The sequence below is a fragment of the Stegodyphus dumicola genome, chromosome 8 (assembly GCF_044657685.1).
Source record: "Stegodyphus dumicola isolate Sdum_Otavi_A_Nest chromosome 8, ASM4465768v1".
Lineage (NCBI taxonomy): Eukaryota > Metazoa > Arthropoda > Arachnida > Araneae > Eresidae > Stegodyphus > Stegodyphus dumicola.
Window position 1 is genome coordinate 109,993,269 of NC_140775.1, and position 14,190 is coordinate 110,007,458.

Sequence of the window (14,190 nt, forward strand, 5' to 3'; positions counted from 1 at the left end):
GCTGACGCGTGGAAGATAAAAGTATTTTATTTCCGACCGCTACTACATATTGCTTTCATAGAGTTTGTTAATTAAAATTAAAAGATAAATATCTTACATTTCCACGAATGGCAACAGTCTTGCGTGCGGAAAATAAAGTTTTATTTCGATCAGTATTGCCATTGCTGGCTTTCAAGTCATTAAGTTTGTTAATCAAAAATTCATTAAAGGTTTTATAGAATATGAAATAAATAATAAAACAAATCCGAAACTCAAAATTCAAGCTTCATGTTCGAGTGGATAACTACATTATTCAAAATTTGATGGCTAGATATCGTCGTTTTTCACAGTACGAGGAACGTACATGCAGATGCTTCAGTATTAAATTTCTTTAAAAATTATACAAGGCGATAATATTTGCTGGCAACAATTTGAAAAGTGATACACCGATTATAGTAAACCAACGCAATCCTATTTTGAAATTAATAGATCCCTTTTGGGCTAATAATTTTAAGAAATTAGTGCAAAATTTGAACGTTACTGAGTTGCTAACTAGACGTGTTTCTCAGTCACGCTATGAAGGCACAATATAAAAAGGGTGAAAAACTTTACATTATTATTATTATACAGTTATATAAAATTTGTGTACATCTGTTTTCGTAACTCTATTTTTCTGATAGACAGTCTTGAATATATGGATCTGCACACATGGCAAATCATGAACAGTAATTAAACGATATTATGGCAAGATGGTTGGTGATTAAAAGAGAAAATGTCAACACCTTAAGAATCTCTGAATTTTCATCTCTGAAGAAACATCTTAATGAGGGTGAAATAAAAGACGATTAAAAAAATTAAGGAAGTGTTAGAAGGAAGAAAGCTACAGTATTTTGTAATTTCCACGCTTCACTTCATGAAGAATAAACTTCATGAAGAAGACCTTATTTTGGCATGAATCAATGTCTTCAGGAAAAAAGAGTCAGGTTCTACTGGAAGTTTTTAAGAAATGTTTTCCGTAAAGCAAAAATCAATGATTTTTGTCAAGATTCAAAACAGATATTTATGGTCTAACAACAATTAGCAATTTTTGTGTCATTCGCACTTTTAAAGTGTTGACCTCGAAGGTGACGCTTCATGTGCAAATGGTAGTCCGATGGTGGCAGGTCTAGACTGTAGGGGGATGATCGAAGTGCTGTAAACCGAATCTTGAGTAACGGTAGCTGCACAGGGCCGAGCATCGTCATGAAGCAAAGGATTGCTTCACTAAGCATTTCTCCCTTTTGTTTTGAATTGTACACCGAAACTGATTTCAGTCTCACAGTATCGAGAAGCATTTACAATTTTACCTCTAAGAAGAAATTCAAAAAGCAGAATCCCTTTCATATCCGAAAATGTGGTGCACATTTTCGGATTTTTTGGGTTGACATAAATTTTTTGAATATTTTCTTTTGGAAGATACTGTGTGTTTCCACTCCATTGACTGCTGCTTCAATTCTGGGTTTACATAACGAACCAAGTGCACTGGAAACTGATGTACTTTGAATTATATATTATGTGTTCCATTGTTAAATAAGAATTTATTATTCAGCATGTGCAAAAACTAATAACAGTGGTGAAGTCTTTTATAATAAAGTGGAAATAAAAAAGAAAGTAAAAACATTTTAGAAGGTTATAGAACTGAAAATAGTTTGTATAATGTAATTCTTGATAAGAAATTTTAAAATGTGAATATTTCAGCTGAAGGGAAGGCATCTGAAACTATATTATATCGCAAAAGATTAAAATATCTTGGTTATAAAAGCCTGAAGAAACTGTCTTGAAGATATCCGACGATTGTCTGAAGGATGGTTTTGTTTGTGGAATATGTTTGCAAGTTATATAAAGAAGATTGCCTTTTAATATGACAGAATAAGATCTAAGAAATCTTTGGAAATAGTTCATACTGCGTTGTGTGGGCCAGTTGATTCAGTAAATTGGGATAAAAAGAAATAGTTTATAACTTTTCCTAATGATCATGCGAATTCTATAGTGGTATATGTGATAGAAGGTAAATATTAAAAGTTTAATGCACTAAAGATTTGTGAGGTAGAAATAGAATCTGATTGCAACATGGGAGTATAAAGATATGGAGGAGAATTCATTAGTGAAAATTTAAAAAGTTCATGTAAAAGGAAGAATTATTTTGGATTATATTGTCCTTTTTTTCATCACAATTAAATCGAAAAGCATGAAGAATGAATTGAACATTAATAGAAGAAACAAGAGCCTTGCTGAAAGATTCCAAATTAGAAAATCAGTTGTTTAGGAGAAGATTTTCGAACTGAATCAGAGGAACAAAAGTGAAATTTCTCTAGCTTGCAATGTAATTTATAAGCAATTAAAAAAGTTGTTTTGTTTTTCAACAAATGCAACAAATTTAGTAAATGCTTATATGCCCCTGATAATAATACCATATACAGTTTATATGTACAAAATTTGAAATATTTCTGTTTATTTTAAAACTAGTATAATATGCTGTATTACAATATTCTTTTCTTTCATTTTTCTTTTTGGCTTTTTACAGAAAAGTGAAACCTAAAAAGGAAAGACTTCGAATTGCTCAGGAAGAATTGGACAGACTTCAGAAAACTTTAGCTAGTTTATTGAAAGAGCTGGAAGAAGTAAATAAACTTTTTTTCTCTAAAATTATTACTTTAAATCCTATTTCTTAAACAATATTCTTTAGCTACAGAAAAAAAAAAGCTTTGATACTTCTCGTCAAACGCCTTCTAAAATTCATTTTCATGCAAATGATTATTTTGGTTTTTCTCACTACGCTTATATATAAATTTAAATAACAGTTAGTCTTTAACAATTTCAAGAAACTTTTAGTAAAAGGGGGGAGGAAAAGCGAGCATGAACTTAAAAATGGAAAAAATTTAAAATCAGTTTGGCACTAGTAGTAAATGGAAATGCTGTATGCATTTCAGGAGATAATATGAAACAAACTGAAATCTTTGTAGTAAATATTCTGCTCCTTTCCACTTTAAAAATACCAACTTGAGACTAGATTTTTCCGTTGTCTTTCTTTCTCTATTTTGTTACCATCATTGATATCTTGATTTCAGAAAACAACTTCTTGGGTAACATTTTACCCAAGAAGTTATTTTCTGAAATAAAAAAAAATTATTATTATTAAATAGTTAAATTTTTCCATATTTAATCCATCACAGTTTCATAAATTAGTCAAAATCAAATTACATCAGACTTTAACAGAAGGTTAAGAAAAAAAAGTATTTGGAGTGATTACCATTTTTTGAAAGATATAGATGTCAAGTGTCTTCCTGTAGAGATATAGCCTCGGGTTCAATATCCATCTGAGACTCGGTAGTCTTTTCAGTAGTATCAATGCCATTCCATATTTTCCTTCATTAAAATATTGGATTACATGTGAATATTAGTGGCAACTATTAACCTTGACTTTGCTCTTCTAGGAGCTCATTGATACACGAGTTCTAAAGCCCGAAAAATAAAATATTCTCACAACGGTCTGTACCATCTGAAAAAAATGTGGCAAGGCTAAAGCAGTACTATTAACGTCTGTTGTTAAATCTCTTTCTCAGCCATAAAGGAATTCTGTAGCCCCAATATAATTCTGCAAAAATTCAATCCACGAAGCCAACAATCAGCGCTATTATTGGCATGGTAAAGTATCAGCATAATCATATGAGGTTGAAACTCTTATATTTTATGGTCCTTAGGAAATGGATATTACTTCATGTTATTCCATCAGCAGTAGCAATGTGGTTTTCAATCCAAAACAACTTGGTTGTCATGTCTGTCTTTTTTCATTTTCACTCTTTTGATTTAACCATCTGTACTTTTTCCCTGTAATCCTTCAAATAAAAATGAAATTCCAAGAGCTGAACTGAACAGAATTAAGAAGAAAAGATTTTAAAGATATCCCAATAATTAAAGAATCAATGAAATTAAAGTATTTGTGGGATAGGAAATGACTGAAGTTCTGTAAAATATGGCCATTAAAATCTCAAATTTGATAATTCCTTGATACTACTAGCATGTAGTTATAGTTTGTCATTAAAATAGAAAATGGTGCTTGAGTCATTTTTCTTAATAAGTGAAAAAAATAATATAAGAACTGTGAGTCTGTTTTGGCTGTTTCATTGATGCCATGTCAAACAGTCGGCTGAGCGAAGGAAGCTTTAGCACTCTGCCTATAATTTAGATTATATATATATATATATAATATTTATATATATATATATATATATATATATATAATACGTATATGTACATAATATATATATATATGTGTGTGTGTGTGTAATAATTAAATTCCATAGTCAAGAATACACTTAAAATTCTAACTGTATGTTCTTTTCATTTTTAATGGCGACGTTCTTTTATTTGAAATACGTGGAATTAAATCCACAGCCCCGTAGCCAAGTTGTTTTTTCCGCCTTTTCTACACGTACAGTTATAGAATGTTCTGGAAATATTTAAAACGAAATGGAGTGGCTGACGAGGCTGACGTCATTTATTGGAAGCTCCGCATTTCCAGAGCCTATAAAAGGACTCGCAAAGGAATATCGGGGTCTTTTCTTTAATGTAACGATGCAGTAAACTTCATACAAAAAGTTATTAGTAGTTCTTTTTATTTACTCCGGAGTTTTGATTTTTGTAACTGCTATTTCTCCTAAACAATAATAAATGGATCCTGTTTTTTAAACTTATCGTCTGATAATTTAAGCCACGACTACATCTATGATTCTTCACCAATCTATTTATTCCGGACGAAATCTGGTACATCACACACACACACACACACATATATATATATATATAATATTAAATTCATTTAGTTCGAAAACAAGTTTTTCAAAAATTGCGCAATAGCTGCAAAGTAAGATAATAATAATTTATTTATTAAAGAAATATTGATTATATTATCTCCCAATATAAGTTTTAGTAGAAGTGTCAAAAAAGAGTGAACCCATATGTAGGAAGTTTAATTCCGAAAATTATGTTTTAAAGTAACTTGAATGTAAATTATTAAAAATGTTTTACGGGGACTTGAATTAAATCATGAATAAAAAAATTTCAAACTTTGAAAAAGAAATTAAATTAAAAGCAAGTAATTATCGCTATTGATCGGAAATTAGTTGACTTTTCAAGCGGAACAAACCAATTCCCGTTCAATGAACAACTGAGTAAAAGACGAAGGTGTTTCGTCTTTTACTCAAGTAAGTATGGTTATGCCAAATTGGCAAATTAAATTAGGCCAAATAGTTCCGTGAAATGATGGGATTTAGAACCAAAGTAGAGTACCGAAGAACTCATTCTGAATTAAGCATTTTCGCTAATACAAATTTTGAGTGAAAAGCAATTTATATAGTAAAATTTATAAAATACTTGAGTAAATGTCCCCCGACACCTTCGCTTTTAAGCATGTTAATTCAAAACTATTTGTATAAAAATTAAACAGTGTTAATCTTAATTGGAATTATGAAATAGAACTCAAAGAAATTGAATAAACATTAGAAAATTAAGAAACATAATGCTATCCTTACAAAAACAAATCAAATAATGAAAATTTATATCTTCATGTACATTTCACAAATTTTGTCTTACATTAATTTTTCAGTTTTTATTTTATTACTGGTTTAATCTAACTCCCGAATACCCATAATTTCCGATTTTTTAAATCTTTTTTCATAAATAATTTTTAATACAGTTATATTTTATAATTGTTTGGTTGATTTTGAATGTGATTAAGGTAAAATCATTTTAGTCTTTAAAGAAATTTAAAATTTAGAATTAATTTATATTAAAATAGCTTGAAGCAGCAATTAAACGCTTAGAACAAGAGCATGAGTTACTGCTACAGAAAAAAGGAGAATATGCTAGAACTGCAAAAATCCTTGCATTGAAATTAGAAAGGGCTGAAAGTATTATCGAAGGCTTAAATTCTGAAAAGGAAAGGTGGATGATTAAAGTTTCTGTAAGAGATATTTTTTATTTGTTTGTAATTTAAGTCAGATTAAGAATTTTTTCCATATTTTTAGAAGATTTGAATGCATGTTGGTTGTAGAATCCAAATTTCTCAAAATATTTTAAAATTATTTTTTTACATATTTACAAGAATTCCTAAACAAACATAAAAATAACATTTTTCATAATACTTGCTTTATATTTTAAGCGCAATATTCAAATGTAAATTTCCTTTATAAGTAGCATTGATTTATGAAGATATTGATTTATTTGTGTGTTAGACAAGAATTTAAAGGAAAGGGTTTCAAATTAAAATAATTATTAGAAAGTTAAAATAATCCCTACAGACTTAAATATATATAATGATCTACAGTTAGCACAAATTTATAAGAAATGATATTTTATGTGCTATTTAATTTAGTACTAAAGGGCTTTCTTATATTTTGAAATTAAGCAAAATTTATTATTAAAACGGTATTACAAATCATCCTAAATTGAATGCTTAAATTATTTTAAGAGATGATTTAATGCTCATCTCTCTTCAATGCTACTAATGACTGGTCGGATAGGTTCACTGAACTTTGGTAATTTACCTTTAACTCTATTCCTATGACTGAACAAGTGGGCTGCATGGGGCTTTCATAGTGTGTAACATGAATATGATACAAAAATTAAATATAAAATCTTTAAAATTCCTTGCAAACACTTTCCTTCTAACCTTTATAGCTCTGGTCAAAAAAGGGGTAGAAAAGGAGAGAAAGAAAAAAAAATGAAAAATGGAAACACTTTTTTTTAGTAATTTAAGGTATAACGACTTCTTATCACATTAAATTCATGAATAATATATATGTTTTGGACATTAATGATATAATTTATTGATTCTGTAAGCATCATTGCTAATTATCCAAAACCTATCCAAAACTGCACTAGACCAAAAGGTAAGAATATCCTGTTACTGAGAATAATGATTTAGTACAAAAATTTTAACTTTTTTATTAAAATTTAGTTGCTAATCCCTTGTATTAAAGGATTGCACTGATTCTATGGGGCATGGAGTCAACTAATTTTTGTCATTTTGCAACACGAAGAGAATGCTTTGAATCTTCTACATCCCTCCAAAGTTCCTTCAGATTTGATGGGTTCTGGTTCATTTAATCTTCTAGTTATGCCATATGTTATAAATTGGAGTTAGGCCCAATGACTGAGCATGAAACCTGTTCTGTTTAAATCAGCTTTCCTGAATGACGTGGATCATTATCTTGTTGATAATTTGCCATTTCGGTGGCAGGTCTTCTACTGTCCATGATAACACCGTACTCTCTAAGATATCCACATGCACCTCTTTGGTCGTAATACCATCTTACACGAAAACCTGAGCCCAAATCATTCCATGAAAAAGAACCCCACACCGTAATACTGCCACCTATACTTTTAATGGTTTTTCTTGTATATTTTGGATTATATGTCTGGCCTTGACAATGGAAAATAACGTGTTTCCCATTGATTCCAAATCGTTTTTTCATCATTCCATAATATATTTCTCTAGTGTTTCTTTTATCTTTAGGATTGTTTTCAACATAGTACAGTTGGGTTAAATATCTGCTTTTCGGTACGCATTTTCTTAAAAAATGAAATGCTCATTAGATTTCAAGAATATACTATTTTTTCACCAATCCAGATTTAACTTTAAGGCCAGTTTCTCCTTGAAGCTTTCTTGTGGACATCATCAATAAAAATAAGACATGTTCGGTTAAATATCCTTGAAGCATCCATATTCAATAAATGAATGGGACAAAGTCGAAAGAAACACAATGTATCATTTCGACTTTCTGAAAATTATCAGAAGGAATTGCTAAGGCATAAAAACATATTATTGCGTGCGTACGAGATCCCAATGGATTGAATGCACAAGTCGATGAAAAGTTAATAAAATTTATTCTTAGCCCCCAAAAATAAAACAAAATGCTGAAATTTCCTCAGAAATATTCATACAATATCACAATATCTCACAGTAGTTATATTTTAAACCACTAAAACGTTATACAGAACACAATTTAAATCGTAAGAGAAGGCTAATCCGATCTCACAGCGAATTCGTTACAATCGACAACAAGAACTAAATAAACAATTGCTAAACAACTGAATTGATATGTTTTGATCCGGCTTTTATAAGCTCTTTAAACATGCACGAGAACATTCGGGTAATTTTTATTTCTCGAGTTTTCTGGAAAGCAAAAGCAATTACTAGATATCTATTTATTAAATGCGCGTGCTCCTGTATTTTAACTTTTCCGGCGTAGCTTTCTCTTCAAATAAGTTTCGTGCTGCATTGCACAAGGAAATGGAACAATTTATTCATAATTCTACTAAAAAGGGCAAATTAAATACAAAATCTGTTACAATATTTAAAATGTCTATGACAACAAGTACATCAATGAAAATAGTGCATCTTTTGTTAAATACTCCTTGGAGCACAATATTTAATATTTGCATGAAACATCAATAAACCCGGGAAAAATGTAGCTTTAAAATTAGAGAAAGACTAGAAGTAAGCTCTAGACTGTATTGCAACACAGACCTTCTGTTCATTCTACAATATATCTGTAGTCATCTAAGTCAGTTCTGAGAAGTACAACAGCAATTAAGAAAGAAGAACGAGGTCGGCCATTCATTTCACTTCAACCTGATGAAGCAGACAGGTTGTCTGCAAAAGCTGTTACTTTTACTTTTGTTTAGACCTGGTTTTTTTCAACCTGGAACATTTTACTTAATTAATAGAATTTATTTCTTTTGTCTCCTGAAGTTCTTTAACCATCCACAGTAATAGTCAGAATGAACTGCACATTTTATAAATCATTTATTTAAAAAAAAAGGGTAAAAAAATGTTATAAGTCCAAAGGGGTTTGTCCCTGAAGGACTATTGTTTTCGTTTCGCGATTTTGCGTCGATTCACTACAAACGGCGAATCACTTTTCAAACTGTTGCCACAAAGTATTATTGCCCTATATTATATTTAAAGAAATTAAATATTATAACCAGAGGGCCATGTAAACTTTACATTTAACCAAGCCAATAAGAAAGAATTTTAATTATAAGAAAAACACTACATGGAAGAATTACATGTCAAAAGTAATAAAGGTAACATAAAGCAGTTACTCTTGGATAAGAGGAAAAGTTATGCCCATGCAAAAATCTGTCGAATCTCTTTAACTAGCGATTCAGATCTTAGATGCTTCAATTTTTGTTGACTGTTGCCATTTAGCGTTAGGTTATAGACTCCCCCTCGGGCTCTGATGACGTCTCGACGAAGAGTCGGCAAGATATTTCACATTCATCTCTATGAAGAGTAAACCGGGAATCTTTTGATGATGAGTTTGAAATGATTGATTTAACTGCACAGAATCAGAATGATTCTCCAAAACATCAATGAATCGGGATGATTCATTTAACATGGAATCAGGGTTATTCCACTCAAACTCGTTATGATTCATTTAACATGGAATCAGGATGATTCCCTAAAACTTCACTGAATCGTTATGATTCATTTAACATGGAATCGAGATGATTCCCTCAAACATCACTGAATCGGGATGATTCCCTGAAACATCACTGAATCGGAATGATTCACTTAACATAGAATCAGTTCTTGAAAAGTTCATTATATGGGGTTGGATCTCCCCCTGGTTTGAAGCGACTCTCGAATTCTAAAAGCCAAATCACAATATCAGATCCACTCTACTGTAAAAGGAACTTAAAACTTAGAAAGTAAAATTTTTGAAATCGCAGAATTGTTCGAAGGCAACTTGACTGCACATGTGGGAATTACTATTTTGTTTATCTTTATTACTTTTGCTAGACGACTACACTTAATTCAACACATTTTTGAGCCACTTCTAAATTTGAATTTTGTTTCTTATGAGAATATTAAAAAGTTTACTAGAACAATCATCTGTTGTAGAACCAGAGCCTTTCAGTTTTTAAACCGTTTCCTCCATCTCCAAGGTCTTATAATTCTTCTTCCAAGCTTGCTCCATTTTTTTTCGCAGGTTTTTCAAATAGAGTTTAAGATTTCTTTTCTAATCAATGATAACTGAGACTAACAAGATTGAATTTAGGATCTGGAGAATTTCCACATTTATTCTTTGGTACATCCGTTCCAGTAGCTTTGAGTTTTAATGACATATTTTCAATCATTTCCTTCTGTTGATTCATTTCTTTTTGATTCTCACATATTATTTCTTTTTATTTACAAAATTAAACATGCTTTTGCTCTATGTTAAACTATCATAATCAATTTAACTTTGTATAAAATACAATTCCTACTTACTGCATGATTGCTTTACAGTAAACGCAAGGACATTGGATTAATCCTTCACTCCTCGGATGGCTGTTAATTTCCAAATCGTCAAAAATCAAAATTTTCCATATCACCAGGGTGGTAATTTTCTTCTTTTAACGCAGGAAGAGCTCGAAGAAAAAAATTGCGCTCCGCTTTCGGTAATAAGTTTTAAATTTTTGAGGATTCGGGCCTACTGTTGGGCTGCCAGTTTATAACCAGACGGCCATGTAAACTTTACATTTAACCAAGCAAATAAGAAAGAATTTTAATTATAAGAAAAACACTACATGGAAGAATTAAGTTATGTCAAATTATGAGTTATGTCAAAAGTAATAAAGGTAACATAAAGCAGTTACTCTTGGATAAGAGGAAAAGTTATGCCCATGCAAAAATCTGTAGAATCTCTTTTAACTAACGGTTCAGATCTTAGATGTTTCAATTTTTGTTGACTGTTGCCATTTAGCTTTAGGTTATAATAATGAAAAATCTGCATAAATGTATATACATTTCTCGCATTGTGATAAAACAACGGTACATAGAGCCATCGAATTTTGAATGACGTAATCCTCCTACGAATATAGGCACGTGGAAGACCAAATTTAGAATTTGTTTTATTATCGATTTCCTATTTTGTAAAACTTTAACGAATTTTTGATTAACAAATTCAAGGATTTCAAAGCGAGCAATGGCAACTTTTTACAGAAAGAAGAAGAAAAAAAAAACATTTTTATCTCCAGCGCGTGAATCTTTGAAATGGAAATTTAAAAAAAATGCTCGTTTTAAAACTATTTTGCGATACTGCTGTTGAACTGAATTTTATGGTTTAAAGTGCAAAGAACATGATATTTAATAAATATATGTAACACACAAAATGTTAAAAAAAAACGACGACCCTTTGGACGTAACGTATAATCTAAAACCTTTCAGACTTTTTGTTTTCCTTTGGTGTCCAGTCTTTTGTCAGCCCCTTTGAACGTAATTTAAAATCTGAAACATTTCAGATTTTTTTTTTAAATTTTTATTTTGTTTTTACTTCCTTGTGCGAAGTAAAAAGGAAGTATTGTAATCGCGAAAAGTTTCAGGCAGCATATTTCAACGAAAATATCCATTTTGACCGCTATCGAATGCAATTTAACGATGTTTTTGCGTGATATCTGTACGTAAGGACAGAATAAAAGACTCGTTTCGTCCAAAAAAATGATAAAACTGCTTTAAAATTAATTCTATAGAGAATTTTTCGTGGCGTCTGTACGAACGTATGTACGTACGTGCGTACAAAGGTACGTGCGTGCGTACGTACGTATCTCGCATAACTCAAAAACGAGTAGCCTCATAACGTTGAAATTTTGTATATAGGACTGCTATAACATGTAGATGTGCACCTCGTATTTTGTTTGCAATCGGCCGCACCAACGTATATAAATACTATATTTATATATACTGTTACTCGGCACAGTGATCTCAGTTTCTTTACTCTTATATGTTTGTAAATTGTACATTTTTTGCTTTAAAAATGATTGAATTATGTTTTTCTTATCTTCCGGTTAAGGGTTTTGTGCCTTTCGTAATTCTGGAAGCAATATTTTTACAATTATCAACAATTTAAAAGCTGTTTAACTGCGGTTAAGTTTTAAATAACATGGTGGACATATTTGTTTACATTTGAAACAGCAGAATTGTAGATTTGTTGCCGATCTAGAGAGACTAAGCTTCGCAACAACAAAAATAACGCCTTCATTTATTATTGCGAATTAAAGCATGCTTAATCCTTTCTGGAATTTTTTTGAGGAAATAAGTGTTTAAGATTTACTTAATTTTTAATAATTAGTAATTTAATTTTTAATAATTAGTAATTTTTAATACAGATATTTTGAGCTTTTATGTATTTTTGTCTTGTCGCGAAGTGAAAACTGAATTAATTGAATGAGAAATACTCAATCGTCTGCGAAAAACTGTTTCTTTTTTGTTTTGTTTGCTTAATTTCTTTTTTACATCGTTCTAGCTTTATTATAGTATTTGAAAAGAACATGTGGCAACGATTAGATAATTCTTTAAATGATATACATTTTGTGCATTCTGAGTTATAATATGAATGAAATATAATACTGTTAAGTGAACCTAGTGCCAGAGTGTCGCTATGTTAAACAAATAGAGTGAATTTTAAAGAATGCCTTTATTCTATTGTGGTTTATGCGCTGTCGGCGAAGTAGATTTAATTAAATCCAATAAGTTTAAAAGAAATGCAAGAAACAAATGCGTATAATTTAATATTCCGTACAAGGAAGTCATGTGGTGTACACATCAGATTTTTTTATTTATTAATCCAAAGATAACCTAAAGGACTATTGCTTTCGTTATGCGATTTTGCATTGAATCAATATAAACGGCGAATCACTTTTCAACTGTTGCTACCAAATGTTAGAGTCCTGCATTATATTTGGAGAAATTAAATAATGAAAAATCTGCATAAATGCATGTACATTTCTCGCATTGTGATAAAACAACGGTACATAGAGTATCGAATTTTGAATGACGTAATTCTCCTACGAATATGGGCATGTGGAAGACCAAATTTTAAATTTCGAATTTGTTTTATTATCGATTTCATATTTTGCAAAACTTTAATGAATTTTTTAGTAACAATAGTTCAGCGATTTAAAAGCGAGCAATGGCAACACTCTACGGGGGAAAAGAACCTTTTTATCTCAAGCGCGCGGAACTGTATATCGGAAATTTTAAATGTATGCTCATTTTAAAATTATTTTGCGATATTGCTATTGAACTGAATTGTATGATTTAAATGCAGAGAACATGATATTTAATAAATAAATGTAACATACAAAACGTTAAAAAACGCTCCTTTGGACGTAATTTAAAATCTGAAACATTTCAGATTTTTTTTTTGTTTATTTATTTATGCTATATCAGAGAAAAACATAATGTAAAAATAACCCTATAATTGATTATTATAATTACAGAATCAGTAAATTATATCTCTAAAGTCGAAACAATACCCATTAATCATGAATTTAAAACTTTAAAGAGATGTCATTCTTAAATTTAAAAAATAATAAATAAAATAAAGTTTTTACTCCCCCCCCTTTTTGGCTATAGATGTAAATTGTGCGCTATAGATAACATTAATTTATCTTTCTCCAGAGATATAGTTTATGGAATATTGTTATTCAAGGGTCTTTCTGGCATCATCACATAATACGCCAAAATGCATAAAGCATTTCTTAAAACGAACATTTAAATAAAGCATAATTTTACCACTGTTCGGATTTATTGGGATGCCTTTATTAGGATGCTAATCAATTGTAAAATGAAATTATGCTTTTCTTAATGTGAATGCTTTTCTTATTTTGTTGCTAATGAGGAAAGCAATGGATCTTTTTAATTCACAGTTCTGTTATTTTCAATTGTTTTGCAAATTATATGCTGTTTTCGGTATTTAAAGTTTGAATTATTGTGCTTATTATATTAACATCTGCCGTAAGTATTTAATGAATTTTCATCAAATCAGGCATTTAATGTAAAGAATGGTCTCACGTGAAAGATTAGGATGGTTCTTAGCAAAAAGCTAAGGAGCTGAAAGACCAGTAAAATCCACAGAAATAATTTAGCTATTTATTTAATTATTTTTGTTTGAAATTTTAGTTTTTCAACAGAATATCCTTTAGTTTTGATGCACTTCTTAAAATAGTAGAAACCCGTTTTCTTAAAATTTGCAACCAGGATAAAGCTCTGCATAGAAGCCTTGAAGAATGAGCCCAGTTGAAAGCCAGATCGGCATTACTAATTTTGTTACAAGCAATTTCTTGTTTTTATCAAAAATTCAATCTCCCGTATCAGCAAACTCTTGCAAAATCATCATTCAT

At 30.4% G+C, this 14,190-nt stretch overlaps 1 protein-coding gene across 6 annotated transcripts in view; it reads left to right on the top strand.

Moving 5' to 3' along the window:
* The window catches only part of LOC118183304 (dynein axonemal heavy chain 2-like), a 405,957-nt gene that overhangs the window by 229,373 nt on the left and 162,394 nt on the right, over positions 1 to 14,190 (top strand). For 5 of the 6 annotated variants that reach the window (XM_085822262.1, XM_085822261.1, XM_085822260.1 and 2 more), the window contains exons 27-28: positions 2,543 to 2,639; positions 5,816 to 5,980. In XM_085822262.1, coding sequence (XP_085678388.1) covers positions 2,543 to 2,639; positions 5,816 to 5,980 — 262 coding nt within the window. The remainder of the gene's footprint in view (positions 1 to 2,542; positions 2,640 to 5,815; positions 5,981 to 14,190) is intronic. The other variant, XM_085822258.1, reaches the window with a different exon arrangement.